A 19479-nucleotide genomic window follows, 5' to 3' on the forward strand; every position below is an offset into this window, starting at 1 on the left:
TGTTCTTCAAGCCATCCACATCTTTGTAAAGATACTCCATATAGTTGTACATTGATTATTACTTGACATTGCCATACAGTTAACAGTAATCAGTATCAACTACGTCCAAGACACTTTGTGTGAATAAATTAACTGTCTTGGTACAAGTGTTTTCTGTAAACCCATATTATTCTTTGAGAAAAGCTTCTTTTCTAAGAATGGCATACTCTCTGAGCTTCTAGGATCGTGCAACAGACAGATATTATATATTGATCAATGGCAGGTTTGAGAACAGTTTTCCAACTGAGCAATTTTTCGTTCAATACATGTCCATCTCCCCCCTCTCCCCACACCCGACTCCCACCCTCCCTATTTTCTATCGTACACTTTTACCCATGTCATTTTTCGCTATTACTTCTGAGGCTCACTTTATTCAAATCTCTCACTTGGGATTCCTTCTCAGCTTGGTGCTCCAAGCTGCTGCTACTAATTGTGATACGGTCCATATAGAAATCTTATAGTTGTTGTGCCCCTTCCAGTCTGGTGCCCTAAGTGGCAGCTTGTGTCTGTAATTCAGTCCGTTCACTGTTGTACTTTTCTTTATAAATAGGTGTGACCTACATTCTTTTCCAGACGTAGAATTGTTTATTGCTGGAGATATTCTCAATAAATATGAGCTAAATGTGGATTTAATTCCAGAGTGTCTTCAATGTAAAATCTGACTGGTAATACCATCATCAGAGAGTGATGTATTTTTCACTTTGAGTGGTCTTATTTTTCAGTGCTGGATTATTTCAGTGACACTTTTTTGTAATTTATGCAATGGTCAAATAGTGATATGGTTGCAATTTTCTCATGTCTTCATGTCTTTTTAAATGTGCTTCAAAATATCTGAGCTCCAACTACATTGCACAGCCATAGGAATAGCACGGGAGCTTCAGCAAAATTCTCCAGTACCAGCAGTTCATGACCTAGTATATAAGCTGAAACAATGTCAAAATGAGTTATAGAGTACACTGTCTTAACAGTGAACAAATTGATAGATATGCCCACTTAGTTATACATCATTTCACAATTAATATATGCATGAAAATTTTCATGCCTTAGTCAACATGAAACTTTCACTGTGTTCCTTGCTTTATTCTCTCAGCACAGCCCATTCTAGATGATGAACATATTTTTTCTTTAATGCCGCCAAAATCTGGTTCTTGGAGAACGCCAAGTAACTTAACATTCTCTATAACATCCTATGCTGGCTGTTGAAGCAGTAATGGCTGGAACTCTTATATCTTTGTGGCTGTTACTGATTTTATCCCATGACCAGCTTTAAACATGGCTGCTGAAATTTGCAAACATGAACAGTATCCATTATTCTCTCTATAGAATTTTACAGTTAGAGGCCATGCTTACTAATGAAATCTTTACTAGTATTTCCACAAGTTATCACAGGATGCAGATTTTGGTTAGCAAAAAGAACGTGGAATATATGTATAGACAATTAATGAAAATTAATTGTTAACATATTGTAAAGAATTAGTTTTTAATAGATGCTTCTCTTTATTAATGTGTACCTTGAAATATTCCACACACTTAAATGTTCTCCTTCATGACAAAACTGTTAGTAAAAGAATGAACAAGTTTACTGTAAAGCAATTCAGTCATCATCTTTGTAATGTATTTTCATTGATTTTCTTAGCTGATGTCAATCTGCAGAAAATTTTTGCATGATGCAGACCACATCATATTTTAAATTGATGTATCAGTGTTTGGGCCACTATTGCAGATAGCCCTCTTCAGGGTATATCCCTGATATCCTGATTAAGGGCACTTACAGCGGTGGCCTAAACATTGGTACATCGTTTTACAACAAGACACAGTCTTCAGCAAAAAAATAAAAAATAAATTAAAAAAAATGAAAATCTTTGCAATGACTTGACCTGTTGATCAACTGTATCTAAAATCTACTGTTCCAGAGTTTTATCTTACACTTATTATGTTTTTTGTATCTTTCAGCTGCAGCTTCATATAGATGTCCATTCATCAGAGCGACATTTTGTAGTCCCATTGCCACCTTTACTGCCATTTTCACGTCCAGTTAGTATATTACCAAAACTGACAGATGAGAAGGCATTGCATTACCGATTTTATTTGCCAGATCTGGAAAAGCTGTGGCAAGCATACCTACTTTATATAAAACCTGTTACTTGCCACAGTGGTGCACACCAAGCAGTTGCAAAGTTTTATGTGCCATGGAATAAGGAAGCAGTTCATAAACTTGTGACGTAAGTTGAGCTGAATACTTAAAATGCTGCAGCCTGCAGACGTACTTTTATAGTGCAGTCTGCATGTTATTTATATTTAAATATGTGCTTTTCAAATTTCTATATTCAATTTTTAAGCAGATAAGTAATGGATCTCTTATTTTTGAGTTTATCTTAAAACAATAAACTGTTGGGGGTTGGAGGGGAGGGGGATAAATTTTTGCACATCAGTTAGGTATTAAGTGGGCTTTTACCTGTTTCATTTATAGGTAGTTATGTCTGACATTGTGCAAAGAATTTACTTCTCCAGTTTAACAAGAAGTAAAAGTGAAAATGGAAAACCTAAATTAAATTTTTTCAAGTATGAAACTTCGGTTGCTGTGTCGGGCCTTTGCGTTGGATGCACACAAGAACTATCATATGTTGCGCAGACACACACACACACATACATACATACATAGGTATGTAGGGATTTTCTGACTTCGACAACAGTACAATTGTCAAGACATCAGTGCAGTTGTCAAGAGAGCTTTACATTATAGTTTGTTTCTTCATAGGTAGTACTACTGATTTTCGACATGGTTGCATTTTGGATAACTTTATATACTCCAGTGTTGTGGTCGAGTCGGGCTGCTACAGGCATGTCTGAAGGTGAAATTGAGTAGTTCTTAAATCTTTCATGAAGTAAACAGTGTGAACAAAACAGCTGAATGGATTATCTAATAACAGTGTATCAAGCCACTTCCTTCTGCTATTAACCTCAGCTTTTTCAAATGTCATGGCAAATTGCTTGTGTTTACTGTTAATGGCTACAAAACATTGCTGCTAAACTAAAGTAATGTCACTGTCACTTTGATTTAAGTGTTTATAACTTAAATTACTTTTTAGGACCAACAATTAACTGACTTCAGCAAACAATATGTTTTTTCTCTTTATCCTCTATCATTTCATGATGAATGCCCACACAAGGAATAATGGTTGAGACAGCAAAGAGAAATAAACCAAATTATCAGACATGAAAATGTCAAGGAAGTGTGACATTTTTCTTACTACCGAAAATGTTGTTCTTGATATGCAAAAAGTGTATTTAAGATTTGAAAGTGCAAATAAAAATTAACTTGTTGAAGTAGATAGGGACACAGTTATTTTCTACCAAAAAATAAATATTGTTTTTGACTCTTCTACTGGCAGCAATGTAATATTTATTTACAAGATCTCATACATTTAAATCTGTATTTTACAACATAATTTTTTAGGGGCATAATTAAATATAGGTTCTATTTATGGAATAAAATTGGAGTATCTCTATACATCTTGTATATGTTTTCAGTGTCAGATAGGGGTGGTGATTTTTTGCCCATACCAGTCCCTCCAGGATGACCCCAGGTCCAGTTAACCTACTAGCAGATGAGTACTGGGGATCTCTCCCAGGGGTAAAAGGTGGTTGGGGCAATGCCCTCCCCCCACCCTCCCCCTGCTAGTGTCACACTGAAGAAAGGCTGAACTCTGCCTACGGTCAGACCAGTAGCTCAGTCACGGACTTTCACCACAGTCTTTACTTTTTTTATACATTTATGTGTCTGAAACAGGGAAAGTATGTCTTGATGTATGTGTAATAATTATAAAAATAATTTATCATTGTGTTTATTGATCAGTGCTTTCTGCAATATGTACAGTGAAATCTGTGTATCAGATTACTACTTTTTATTCTACATCGTGTTATATTTTTTAAATAACTGTTCTGATAAATTTTCTTTGACATTTTAATATCCTTTTCTCTAATTTAACATTTTTCCTAAGTTGTGAATGCTTCAGCAACGTATGGATATAGAAAAAAAATCAACTGTTTACCTTTTTAAGTTCCACTGACCCCTAAGAAAATCGTATCTCACTAATGTTTTAGCGGCAAGTCAGCAACTCCATTGAAGGTGAAACTGCAGTCACCAAAGCCAGCATTATACAATGGATCCAAACACCCACACATTGATCTAATATTGGATGCTTCTTGTCAGTACATGTTAAGGTAGGTACTTTCCATTCTAAATGAGTTCTTCCTCTCTATTTCCATAAATTATGAGACCTGTCACAGAAAGCTTTATTGAAATTAAATTGCTAGACTTCAGTTCCTCCTTCCTCTTCTCCCCTTTTTCCTTCAGTTTTCCCCTTCTTTAAAATTTCATTATTGATGCTCTTAGATGAAATAAATAGAAATTTGTAATCAATATTTCTGTATGATGTGATGTTGTACAATAGCCCCTTAACTGTTATAACACTGTAGCCTTACTTATGATAAATCAAAATCTGAATCCAAAAATAAAATAAAAGTTCATTAATAATTTGTAGCCGTAGCCTGATTTTCTGATTTGTTTAGTATTCATGATGTACTTGTTCTGGTTTGTATGATGACTTTATTTAAGCTCTATATTTCTATTGATAAACTGGTTTGAGCTGTAGATGATTGCCCCAAGTAACCACTGATTATCACTCAAAATAAGTCACGTTCTTCCTTTCAAAATAATTTTATTCCAGCCTTATTTTTGTTCAATAACAAAAAAATGGTGTTGATTGCTAAGTGGTTTAGTAACATAGGAATTATTCCAGTGATGCCTTGTGCACTGTCATCAGATATAAAATGTTTGGCCATCAGTACAATGTGAGTGTGGATTGCAGAATGACAAGATACTCTCATCTGCAGATGGCATTTCTGTGGGATCTGTGCATACATTCATGCAAGATGACCAGAAAATGTAGAAAATGTCTTCCATGTGTGTGTCGTAAATCCCGATAAATGATGTCAAAGCTCTGCACATGGCAATTTGCCAGTCATTGTTGATGCATGATGGCAGCATGAATGAGATTCCTTTTTCAATAGTTGTGACAATAGATAAAACGTGTGTCATTTTTCAAGTGCCAGTAAGACTCCCAGCCACCGAGATAATTTCAGGTAAAGGCTATTGGCAAAAAAATGATGGTTGCCACATTTTGGGGCAACAATGGCATGACCATTAATTGATTGTGTTCCAAACCATACTATGGTGACAGGTGCAAACTATCAAGGTATGTTGAAGAACAAACACCCTTCAGCATTGTGAAGAAAATGGCTGGAAAAGAGTGTGTGTGTGTGTGTGTTCTTTCACAAGACACTGCATTGTTGCATCAGATAAATGAGACAGAAGTATTTCCTCATGAAGACAGATTTAAATGGTTTCTCAGACTCATTACTCTCCCACCCTGGCTCCTAACAGTCTTTTAGGTTATCCAGTGATGAAAGATGAACTCCAAGGTCACACTTTCTTCACTTGTACCACTAAATCAACAGTTTTACAGACTCCTAAAGGAGCATTTGCTGCAGGCATAGCATCAGGGTGTCAACATTGTGAAAATGTGTAAGGCTGCAGGAGATTACATTGAGAAATAACAGAAGTTTCAAAATTTTTTGTACGACTATGGTGATGATAATAAAAAACAGAAATGAAGACCTTAGAACTTGAATGTGCCTTGTACATAACAATTGTTAGAATGATAATGTGTTGTTCATAACACAGGGAATGCAACTAAATACTTAATTACAGGAATGTTGACAAGACGTTTAATGGATATGTAGTGAGGTCCCCCATCATTCATTGATATAGTTCCCAGTTTAATAATGTGGTATCATTGGTGTAGTGTGAACAGATTTAATATCTACAATCATGTGTAATGTGAAGTACGTACAAGAGGAATTTGACGCTAGAGCTGCTCATCTGTCAACATACATTCAGAAGTAGTAGCTGAAGATTTCTACACAGGCAATATTGAAAATGTTCAAGACAAATGAAGATGACTTTTCCAACCGTCACATTGTAAGGATGAATACTAACTTTACCATTGCAAAAACAAAAGAAAAGAACAAGTAGTGAAAACACTTGATTCCCTTTCACACAGACACATTCTTCATCCAAGATGATGATGCAGCATAGAAAAAGAATTAACAGGGCACCACAACAGATCTTTGACAAAATGATGCAAAAGGCCAACAATGATGGTGAAATTTTTGAATTCTCAATAACTTCCTTCATCTACTGCATTTTTTCAGGTCACCCACTGACTTATTCCTCTTTCTTTGACTGAAAGAATTACTGCACAGGGTGCCTTCTGTGTTGGAGACCTGTTTTCAGAGTCACATGTGGCACTCCTACAGTAATGACATATGACACACCATGATCTGTGACAAAAATCTATAAATTTGAACAGATTGTGTATAAGAATGTCTGGTAAATTTCAAAATTTGAAATCCTCCTCCCTTTCTTTCTTTCTTACTTTAAAGCAAAGTTTACAGCTGGATGTGGAAATTGCTATACCCATGTGCAATAAAGGGAAAGGCACTCAAATTTCTGATAAAGAAATCTAAACGAGTACAGTGTCTGGGCTCTCTTTTACGTTTTGAATTGAATGTAACAATTTCTGTGTTCAGGATGAAATGTTTATAATAATTTATGGCCTTATGTAGATATTGGGGGCTGGTGAAAAAGGGAATTTGTACATGCTTCCACCAGATAACACATACTTGAGGGCCTTGTCGTAAATCTTGCTTCTTCACCAAATTATGTACAAATAAATGAGAGATAGTAAGAGTTGCCGACTCTTCTGAAAATGCAAGAAACCTATTTACAGCACTATGGAAGTTTGTTGAATAACACTCACATTAGAGGAGCAGTACATTGTATGTAGTTTTGGCTGGGAATCACTTGATACAAACCACGTTCTTGATGCACCCACATGCTGCCAGCTCATTCACTGAAAACACAACTATTTTTTGAACAGTGAGTGGAGACAGTACTGCTTTAGACAGATAGACAAGTTTGTGTGTAAACCAAACGTTGCCAATAGGTTACAAAAAAGTCCAAATAACAGTCCAGAAGAAAACAATGCAACACTGGGTTGTAGTCAGTAGGTACACCAAAGAACTTGTAAACATCAGCTGGTTGTGAAAAGTGAGGCTGCAGCAATTTGGGGCAGCCCCAGTGTTTTGCCAAGTCACTTGGCACTGGCAGGTTTGTGTTTCTGCACCGCACCTTGCCAGATGTATTATATTGATTGACCCATTGATACACCCAGCAGGATTACAAAAGCCTTTATTTAAACTATACTCTGTGAGCTCGTTATGAAAGTTCAGGAGAGTTAATTTTAATTTTTGCATCTTATTGTGTACTTCTCATCTCTAGCTTCAGACTCTCACATTATATTTCAGAGTTGTTGTGCACATTTGTTAACAATATGTCAACTGGCTTTTGGTACTCGTATGTTACCTGATAAACTTTCCCGTTAAGTCTGTCATACCATCTCACACAGAAAAAACTATGTAACAAAAGTTTCCAAAAGCTTCTGCTTTGGGAATATGAGTGTAAAAGTGTGTTTTACTCCTCTGCTTTGGACTTTAGAGTGCTGGTGATTGTTTTGTTCTCATATTCCCAATGTTCCCAATATTCTGTGCTGGTGCAAGTAATCAGTGTTTGTTACATCAAGCCTGAGTTTTGTATGAAATTCTTCATCTTTTGATTGTATTAATGGTCAGTTACCGTGTACATGTTTTATTCTTACTTCCATTTCTGAGAGATCAGATATCTTCGTGCACATATACCCACAATTTTTTGACATCTATTAAATTATTATGTAATTACAATTTACAACTTCTGTGTATTTTGTACAGCATCCAGCCCTCCATAGCTGACAGTCTTGGACAGTTAGTACGATTCTACTCACCTCAGCTGCCAGCATATGTGGCCACCATACTGTTACTTGTACTGCGCCAGCAAATAGTAGAACTCTCAAAAACTGGAAGCTGTGTCATGTTTCATACTGCTTTGGGAACAGGTGGCAAAGCATATAACTTGTTCTTTGTTGCCATAATCACTTCTCAAATACTTAGGTATGTATTACTGGTAAATTGGTATCTCATACTATATTTAATGTTGTAAATAAATGTTCCATGGCGATGAATTTTTTGCTATTATGACCTGTATTATAGCTTTTGAATAAGATCTGCATACTTGTGTGAAAAGCTATATCAATGCCTCAGCCATTAACAACAGCAAAACAAAGTGACCCAGTAGTTTTTACAATACACAAGGCACCAACAGAAAATGATTTACACTTCATCAAATAACTAGAGAGAATCAGTTGTGTCCCAGGTACAAACTGCCAAATGGAAGTCGGAATCAATTACAACTTAGAAGATTTATTCTGAAAACAAGGTGAAACATAACTCAGCATAATCACTCGTGTCCAGGTCCATAGCCAAAGTTCATCTCCCATAAATATTGTCGCAGTAACAACATCGCAACTGAGAATAGACATGTTCCGTACTCCAGGAGGCTCACCAGATGACTTCCCCTCTGGGCCACGATGACGCGACTTAATCATGTGGGACTGCATCCTGATTGGCTCGGGCAACTCCAGCTGTATCTCTTGTGGCACCCTCCACCCAAATGCTACTCCATGAATTCCTCTCCTACGCCAACTTCTTCATCTCAGAGTAGCACTTGCAACCTACATACTCAATTATTTGCTGTCATCCTCCGCAGTTTCTCCCTCTACAACCCCCTCCAGTACAATGGAAGTTAGTCCCTGATGTCTTAACAGATGTTCTCTGTCGCTTCTCCTTGTCAGTGTTTCCCACATATTTTCACTACTATACAATGCTGTGCTCCAAACGTATATTCTCAGAAATTTTTTCATTAAGGCCTGCATTTGATACTAGTAGACTTCACTTGTCCAGGAATGCCCTTTCTGCCAGTGCTAGTCTGGTTTTTATGTCTTCCTTGCTCCATCCATCATGGGTTATTTTGCTGTCTAGCTAGTAGAATTCCTTAACTTTAAATACTTCATGATCACCATTTCTTATATTATGTTTCTTGCTGTTCTCATTTTTCCTACATCTCATTACTTTCGTCTTTCTTCAGTTTACTCTCAGTCCATTTTATTTACTTCTAGGCTTTTTATTGGAGTTAACACACCCTGTAATTGTTCTTCACTTTTAGTGATGATAGCAATGTCATCTGTGAATCTTATCAGTCAAAACCTTTAACCTTCAATTTTAATCCCACTCTTGAGTCTTTCTTTTATTTCCGTCATTGCTTCTTCGATGTATACATTGAACTGTAGGGGCAAAGGACTAAATCCCTGTCTTAAACACCTTTTAATCTGAGCACTTCATTCTTGGTCTTCCAACCTTACTGTTTGCTCTTGGTTCTCATTCATATTTCTCTTTAGCCTACACCTAGTTTCCTCAGAATTTGGAACAGCATGTAACCATTTTACATTGTCGAATACATTTTCCAGCTAAACAAATCCTATGAACATATCTTGATTTTTGTTCAGACTTGTTCCCATTATCAACTGCAACATCAAAACTGCCTCTCTGGGTCTTACAATTTTTGCACTTGACAGCGATTGCTATCTCCGGAATTTTGTGGATGATGATTTTCCAAAAGTCTGATGGTGTATGTTGCCAGTCTCATACATTTTACACAACATGAAAAGCTGTTTAGTTGCCACTTTCCCCAATGATTTTAGAAATTCTGATGGAATGTTATCTATCCCTTCTGCCTTATTTAATCTTAAGTCATGCAAAGTTCTTTTTCTCTTTTATGGCAACTTCTGTTTCTTCCTCTATCACATTGTGAGACAAGTCCTCCATCTTGTAGATGCCTTCAGTGTACTCTTTCCACCTATCCACTCTCTCCTCTGCATTTAACAGTGGAATTCCTATTGCACACTTAATTTTATCGCCCTTGTTTTTAGTTTCACCAAAGTTTATTTTGACCTTTCCATATTCTGTGTCAGTCCTTCTGACAGTCAGTTCTTTTTTGATTTCTTCACATCTTTCATGTAGCCGTTTCACCTTATCTTCCCTACATATCCGGTTCATTTCATTTCTAAGTGACTTGTGTTTCTGTATTTCTGAATTTTCCTGAACACTTTCATATTTCCTTCTTTTGTCAATCAGTTGAAGAATTCCTTCTGTTAACCATGGTGTCTTTATGGTTACCTTCCTTGTACCTATGTTTTTCTTTCCAGCTTCTGTGATTGCCCTTTTTGGAGATGTCCATTCCCCTTCAACTGAAGAGCTTATTGTGATATTACTTACCGCAGTAACTACAGCCTAGAGTACTTTGAGCATATCCCTTCATTCCTTAGTATTGCTGTACCCTCCTTCTTTGCGCATTGATTCTTCCTGACTAGTCTCTTAAACTTCAGCGTACTCTTCATCATTACTAACTTGTGATCAGTGTCTATATCTGTTCTTGATTTTGTAATCTCTGCCTGACCATGCTGTAATCGGACTGGAATTGTCCTGTATCTCCTGCCCTTCTCCAAGTATACCTCCTCCTCTTGTTATTCTTGAACAGAGTATTCACTGTTTGTAGCTAAGCTCAGTTAGTCTTTCTCCTCTCTCATTCCTACAACCAAGCCCATATTCTCCTGTAACCCTTTCATCTAATCTTTCCCACACAACAGCATTCAAATTTCCAATGACTATTTGACTTTCATATTCTTTTATGTACTGAACTACCTGTTCAATATCCTAATGCATTAAGGTAAATTAAAGGCACTTAAAGTTACTGATGCTCAGTTGTGGTTCCGACATACAGGAAAACTCTGTAGAAGGATTCTGTACACAGTAAATTTGTATTAGAACTGCCACATGCAACCCATATAACATAGTGTTTAAAGGTCATCTATATTAATAACCAGAATGAAAAATGCTCCTATCACAGCACAAAAAAGGTGAATGTATCTTGGGTAGGGTTAGGGGTATAAAAGAAGAGAACTAGCTTTTCAATTTATCTGGCAGTTTCAAAGACATTTAAATGAAAACATTATGACATATTTGTGCTTTTTGCTTGTTAGCATTACTATCCATGTCATGTAATATAATGGATCATGTCAAGTGAAGTAATTATGCCATCATTTCATTCAGCGTGGCATCTGTCATGTCGTGCAGAATGACACATTTTTAATGACATCATTAAAGTTTAGGATGCAAGCATCCCCACTCTGGGATACTTCCTATTATAAATGCATCCCCATTCTCGGATTACTTCCTACTGCAGATGCATCCCACACTCAAGCAGCATATAAATTTATGTCTGTCTGGTTTTACACTCACACCATACATGTAATCAGGGGAGGGGGGGGGGCGACAAATGACCCCCTTGGGGAAAAGAATCAACTGCCACCTAGGAATCAAAAACTTGTTTTAGCATCTCCCCTCCTCCCCAGAAATTTTATCCTCCCCTCCCCCCAGGAAAACTTTTTTACAATTTTGGTAAACATTTTTGGAATACAGTGATCAATTAATTGTTATATTTAGATTAAAGTTCAGTCTTGATCACGTTATGTCTGTTTTAATGAGTAACCGGTTTCGGTTTTTTCTATAAAACCATCATCGGACCCATTGGCTCCCTTGGGTTGGTAGGTGGAGCTCTCCTTGCTGCTGTGCAGTCAACTAGCTATTATATGTATGCTCTTCAGCTATATGATATCATACACTGAGGTGACAAAAGTCATGGGACAACAATTTGGGTTCTATAGGGAATTCAATATTCTGAGCTCATCCATGTCGAGAGTGTGACAAGAATACCAAATTTCAGGCATTACCTCTCATCACAGACAACACAGTGGCCGTCGGCTTTCACTTAATGATCGAGAGCAGTGGCATTTGTGTAGAGTTGTCAGTGCTAACATACAAGCAACACTGCATCAAATAACCACAGAAATCAATGTGGGATGCACACTGAATGTATCGGTTAGGATAGTGCGATGAAATTTGGCATGAATGGGCTGTGGCAGCAGATGACCGACATGAGTGCTTTTACTAAAACCATAACATCGCATGTAATGCCTCTCCTGGGCTCATGACCATATCGATTGGACTGTAGATAACTGGAAAACTGTGGCCTAGTCAGATGAGACCTGATTTCAGTTGGTAAGAGCTGATGGTAGGATTCGAGTGTGGTGCAGTCCCACGAAGCCATGTACCCAAGTTGTCAACAAGGCACTGTGCAAGATGGTGGTGGTTCCATAATGGTGCAGGCTGTGTTTAGAAGGAATGGACTAGGTCCTGTGATCCAGCTGAACCAATCATTGATTGGAGACCATTTGCAGCCATTCATGGACTACATGTTTCCAAACAACGTTGGCATTTATATGGATGACAGTGCGACATCATTGGGCCGCAATTGTTTGCAGTCACTTTTGAAGAACATTCTGGACAGTTTGAGCGGATGATTTGGCCACCCAGATTACCCAAGATGAATCCCTTTGAACATTATAGAGAGATCAGTTCGTTACTTTAAGAATGATGGGTGGCCGTAGAGGCAGCATGGCTTAATATTTCTTCAGGGGCTTCTGATGACCTCTTGAGTCCTTGCCACATTGAGCCGCTGCACTACATTGGTAAAAGGAGGTCCGACAGGATATTAGGAGATATCCCGTGACTTTTGTCACCTCAGTGTATATTGTTTACTATGGCTGGCAAATCTTCTGGATTTTGGGCACAAGACTGAACTGTAGTCAATAAATTGCAAGGTCCAGGTTCACCAGCACCTTGCAGCTAAGAGAGCTCACTGCACTGGCAATATAGGGTAAAAGAGTGCAAACATGTCAAGATATTTTGATTTAAATTTTTTGAAGTTGAAAAGCTATTTCTCTTCTTTTACATCCCTAACTCTGTCCAGGACTTATTTGCCCTTTTTGTGCTACGACGAACATTTTTCATTCTGGATTCCAACTTTCACTCAACCATAATTTTGATATTAGACCATCATAGTTTGGCAACCAATGTAGATTTTTGTTGACTCGCGTGACGAATAACTGTCTTTCGAACCGTGTTGCTCGAGTTGGGCATCATTAGTCTGTCTCCTCTATGTTTACCTGCCTGGTATGTTTGAAACTGCCCAGTATAGCCTAATGTGTTGTCCTCAGAGCACACAGGCCTCACAACCACATCAACGTCACATGCACATGGGAAGGGTTTTGTTTTTTTATTTTGTTTAGTTTTTATCACTTTTTTAATTTTTGTTTTATAGTTAACACATTTTATACATCCATGCCTGAGGCTGTATATTTTTTATTTATTTATTTACACGTCAAATTCTATGGGACAAAATTGAGGAGCAAATCTCCAAGCTCATGGAACATCTCAGTACAAGAAATTACAACATAAAAGTAATAACAGATAAAAATAAAATGTTTATGAACCCAAAAAAAGTCCATCCACAATTTAAAGTAAAAGCAATCAACAATACAAGAATTAGCTGACTTTTTCAAGGAACACCTCGACAGAATAGAAGGATGACCCACGAGGAAACTCTTCATTTTCAATTTGAAAGCGTGTGGATTAGTGCTAAGATTTTTTAATTTGAGTGGTAGCCTATTCAAAATGGATGCAGCAGTATACTGCACACCTTTCTGCACAAGAGTTAAGGAAGTCCGATCCAAATGCACGTTTGATTTCTGACGAATGTTAACAGAGAGAAGGCTGATTATTCTTGGGAATAAGCTAATATTTTTAACAAGAAATGACAGTAAGGACTATATATATTGAGAGGCCAGTGTCAAAATACCCAGACTCATGAACAGGGATCGACAAGAGGTTCGTCAACTTATATCACTTATTGCCCGAACTGCCCGTTTCTGAGCCAAAAATATCCTTTTAGAATGGGAAGAGATACCCCAGAATATAATACCATATGACATAAGCGAATTACAATAAGCAAAGCAGACTAATTTTTGCGTTGTACAATCACTCACTTCAGATACCGTTCGAATAGTAAAAATGGCCGCATTAAGCCTTTGAACAAGATCCTGATCGTGGGCTTTCCATGACAGTTTGCTATCTATCTGAACACCTAGAAATTTGAACTGCTCAGTTTCACTAATCATATGCCCATTCTGTGAAATTAAAACATCAGGCTTTGTGGAATTGTGTGTTATAAACTGTAAAAACTGTGTCATACTGTGATTTAGCTTTATTTATTTTCTACAAGCCATGAACTGAACTATTTGAGACCAAGCCAATGTTCCACACAACATTATTTACTACCAAGCGAGTGTCATCAGCAAACAAATATTTTAGAGTTGCCCGTAATACTAGAGAACATATCATCATTTATATAAATAAGGAACAGTAGTGGCCCCAACACTGATCCCGCCCCCCCCCCCCCCCCCCTCCCCCCCGCCACGACTTGACCGTACCCCACTCAGACGCCACATCACAGCCATTCTCAACATCGTGAATAATGACCTTTTGCTGTCTGTTGCTAAAGTAAGAGGTGAACCAATTGTGAGCTACTCCCTGTATTCCGTAATGGTCCAACTTCTGGAGAAATATTTTGTGATCAACACAATCAAACGCCTTAGTTAAATCAAAAAATATGCCTAGCATTCAAAACCTTTTGTTTACCCCATCCAGTACCTCACAGAGAAAAGAGAATATAGAATTTTCAGTTGTTAAGCAACTTCTAAAACCGAACTGTACATTTGATAGCAAATTGTGTGATATAAAATGATCAATTATCCTTACATACACAGCCTTTCCAATAACTTTTACCAAGTGAGGTGGCACAGTGGCTAGCGCACTGGACTTGCATTCGGGAGGATGATGGTTCAATCCCGCATCCGGCCATCCTGAGTTAGGTTTTCCGTGATTTCCCTAAATCACTCTAGGCAAATGCCAGGACGGTTCCTTTGAAAGGGCATGACTGACTTCCTTCCCCTTCCTTCTCTAATCCAATGAGACCAATGACCTCACTGTCTGGTCGCCTTCCCCAAACAACCCAACCCAATAACTTAGCAAACACTGATGGCATAGAAATTGGTCTAAAATCATCTACTTCATCCCTTTTTCCACATTTTATAAAGTGGCTTTACTACTGAGTACTTTAATTGTTCAGGAAACTGACCATTCCTAAAGGAAAAATTACAAATGTGGCTAAATACATGGCTAACATGTTGACCACAGTACTTTAATAGTATGCTAGACACTCCATCACAACCATGAGAGTCCTTAATCTTCAGTGATTTAATTATTGTCTGTATCACAGTTGAGTATTTCAGATATCAATTTCAGAAAGGCATTTGCCAAGAGAGTTATATGATTCCCTGTAGAAACTAAATCTTTATTTAATTAACCAGCAATGCTCAGAAAATGATTGTTAAATACTGTGCATATATCTGATTTATCAGTAACAGAACTATTTTTACTGTGAACTGACTTAATATCGTAGACATTGTGCTGCTGACCAGACACTTCCTTAACAACTGACCATATGGTTTTAATTTTATCGCCGGCCAGTGTGGCCACGCGGTTAAAGGCGCTTCAGTCTGGAACCGCGCGACCGCTACGGTCGCAGGTTCGAATCCTGCCTCGGATGGATGTGTGTGATGTCCTTAGGTTAGTTAGGTTTAAGTAGTTCTAAGTTCTAGGGGAGTCATGACCTCAGATGTTAAGTCCTATAGTGCTCAGAGCCATTTGAACCATTTTTTAATTTTATCCTGTGAATTAGCTATTCTATTTGCATACCACATACTCTTTGCCTTCCTAATAACATTTTAAGCACATTACAATACTGTTTGTAATGGGCTACTGTAGCTTGATGGTGACTACTTATAACATTTTGATATAATTCCCACTTTGTTCTACATGATATCCTTATCCCACTAGTCAGCCACCTGGGCTGCTAGTACCCGGTTTAGAACAATCTAATGAAAAGCAACTTTCAGAGTATGAGAAATGTGTTAAGGAAAGCATTATATTTGTCATCTATGTTATCAGCACTATAGGCATCTTGCCACTCTTGTTCCTTGACAAGGTTTAAAAAACTCTCTATTGCTGTGTTAACATTTGTGCATCATGGTCAGAAAGGCCATTCACGCTTTTACTATCAGAATGCCCATCAAGGAATGAAGAATGAATAAAAATATTTTCTATGGCTGTGCTACTGTTCCCCTTCACCCTAGAGAGAAAAAACACAGTCGGCCTCAGGTCATATGAATTTAGCAGATCTACCAACATCCTTTTTCTTGCACCATCATACACAAAATGTATATTGAAGTCACCACATATAGCTAATTTCTGGTACTTCCTACAAAGTGAATCGAGAGCCCTCTCTAGCTTGAGCAGAAATGCTCTGAAGTCAGTGTTAGGGGACCTGTAAACAAAAACAATTAGAAGTTTAGTTTCACTAAATTCAACAATTCAACTGCCCCCGCACAATATTCAAATATCTGTTCAGTGCTGTGCCGTGATAGGTTTATGGACTCAAATGGAATACTGTTTTTTATGTACGTAGCCATTCCCCCCCCCCCCCCTCCCGCCCTCACTGCAAGCAACTCCTTGAAAAACAGCCAGGTAATCTGTGTCCTGGTAATGGAAGCCTCTGATTTGTCAAAATATTTAAGTGGTGCTCCGACATACCAGTAATTTCAAAGCCAACATCTGTAAGCAGTTCATTAACTTTATCTCTAATACCTCTTATATTTTGATGAAATATGTTAATTCCTTCTCTACTTGGAAGCATGACATCCTCTGAAGGTGAGCCTTTAGTTAGAAGTACTTCCTTTAAGCAGATATACGTATCAGCTGACTTCATTCTCAAAAAGGCACAGCTCTAACACCAACTACTATAGGAATTTTTCCATGAGTGATACCACCACCACCCACTACACTGTCACCTATAAGTTTTGCCAGCCTTCCCTTCCCTTACCCACTGATGTGCAGGCCAGGCCTAGTGAAACCCAATCTACTGATAGACTCAACTGGCACCACTGAAATGTGACCCATGTTCTCTGCAATCAGTGCCCTCTCCAGCACCATGTTAATGCACCTAACAGTCGCATTAAGATGGGGCCGATCAAGACACTGTAACAGTTGCATGAAATGCACATTAGTGCCACCAGTTTAAGTAACTATCTCTACCAGGTTATAACACTATCACTGCCTCTCGTATGTGTTCTGAAACTAATTTGTTAACCAATTATGCTCTTTAGAAGCTGTATGATGTTACCCTCGGTAAGGATTTTTGTGGATTTGATCGTGAAATGCCTAAAGGGTGTAGCCTGTTGGACAAGAAATTAACTTTATGAAAAACACACAGAAAGTAACAGATCTAATTTAGAAACTGTTTTAACTACTCAAACTTACTCAAATAAATTAGAATATAGGCACCAGCCTAATTAGGCATAGAAATTTGAAACATTTCTTTTAAAGAAAAGGTAGACAGTTTTAGTGGAAAAACTCAGCCTGCACTTCTTTCCTACAAAAATGTAATGAACCCAGTCACAAGCATTTAAAAATGGTGAAGTGGGTACTAACAGTCATAGTAAAACAAACCTGTCCTCACAAACATAACAGACACTATTACACTCTTCAGTACTAAATACTTTGTCAATCTGCGCAACTTCATTAACACTACAAATGTAAGTCAATACTAGACCGGCATTTGTGCATGAACCTAGTCTTATGTTATCAGATACTTTCTACACAGCGCAAATTTAAATAAAATTCACTTGTATAGATAATCACTCTATTCTTTAAAAGCAGTGAAGTAACAGATTTCATAGATAATGTTGTTTCTTGTAACTTTACCTTCAGTAGGAACAAAACAACAAGTGGGTGCTCATAAACTGGTATTACACCTCTTCACACATACAATGAGCATAAAATTCGTCATAAATTTCAAGACCAATTAACATTTTATTTTATATAGTAACTTTGTATATTTTGAGCACAGAGCACATATTACAGAGATTACACTTCCTGTCAAATATAATTAATTAGAAGAAAATAATTTGTCATCTTACCATAGTGTTACAAGGTCACGACCTACATCATATTCCCTGTCCCTATCAAGAGTGTTCTCTGCTCCACCCACTGATCCTCCTTTGTAAGATTCCTACATAACTCCCCTATGCTGTCAGTCACCTGAGCGAACCCTGCATTAGGCTTCACAATGCTGGTGACCTGATACTCACTCCCCAACACTTCCTGCAACTGCTGGCCCACACATTTACCATGCGAATTACCTAGCAGCAGAACCTTCTACTTTCTGTTTGACTTTACAGCTAACCTAGGCCTCCTAACTGCTGAGGACTGCTGCTTGTTTCCTACGCATACAGCAACAAGAGGCTCCTCTCCACTTAACTCTGACAGTTGGTCAAATCTGTTGCATATACGCAAAGTACCACTGTCTGAATACCTCCTCCTCAAATTATCTAGTTCCTCCTTTGTGTATTGTAACAGCACCTGAAGGACACAGATCTTACACTCCTGCTCCTCTGTCAACTTATTTCTACTACAGATTCTGCAATCCCTGGAGAGGATCTCACTAGAATGCCCAATGGCTTCACCATTGCATTCCCCCCCCCCCCCCCCCCCCCAATGAAAATACTTTGAACACCATAATCCACAGCTCACAAACCTACAACAGAGCCCACACTTCTCACTCGTGGTAAAATTTTACAGTTACTGAAAAAAAACTAAACATTTACGTTACCTAAGTTCAGTTACACCAGTAGAACTATTTATAGAACTAACAGCAGCAGTCTCAAAAATTCTCTGTCTACTAAGAAAGCAACTACTTGTATTAATACCACTACACCACAGCTAATACCAATACCAACAAAACTTCACAAATTATTTGCTAAAACCAAAAATTCAAGTGGGCACAGGAACTCTCAATGAAGTTAAAACAGTGAATGAAAATTTTACTGAAATATTTCACTAGAAACAATAAGAAACATCAGCTGAAAACTAGAGCGCGAGATTCACTAAATGACTTCAATGCACAGAAAACTGTAAAACACAGCAGCAAACATTTCCAAAAGTTTTTCAGCACTTGGCTTTATACTCACCACAAACTTATAAAAATAATAGTAAATGCTCAATACAGTACACCTAATAACAGTAAACGTAAATACGATACTGAACAAATTATTAAATCCTGTGCGAAGTTTATGATGTTAACATTGGTAAATAGTTTATATTATGTGAATGATCTTACAGTATGACCATATTACATAAATAAACTCACATAAAAGCGTACTATATGCAAGCTGGAAGATTTATCTGACAAATAATAAACTACTGAAAAGCATGTATTGTGTTATTATTGCTCTTAACGTTTTTATCATTGTTTTTAAAAGTGTGCAATAATGAAAACTGAAAATTAAAAACTACTGCTAGAAAAACTCGCAT

At 37.6% G+C, this 19479-nt stretch overlaps 1 protein-coding gene across 1 annotated transcript in view; it reads left to right on the plus strand.

Moving 5' to 3' along the window:
• Positions 1–19479, plus strand: part of LOC124591983 (GPI inositol-deacylase) — a 173336-nt gene that overhangs the window by 100462 nt on the left and 53395 nt on the right. The window contains exons 8-10 of the mRNA XM_047131785.1: positions 1993–2261; positions 4144–4263; positions 7930–8148. Coding sequence (XP_046987741.1) covers positions 1993–2261; positions 4144–4263; positions 7930–8148 — 608 coding nt within the window. The remainder of the gene's footprint in view (positions 1–1992; positions 2262–4143; positions 4264–7929; positions 8149–19479) is intronic.

The sequence above is a fragment of the Schistocerca americana genome, chromosome 2 (assembly GCF_021461395.2).
Source record: "Schistocerca americana isolate TAMUIC-IGC-003095 chromosome 2, iqSchAmer2.1, whole genome shotgun sequence".
NCBI lineage: Eukaryota > Metazoa > Arthropoda > Insecta > Orthoptera > Acrididae > Schistocerca > Schistocerca americana.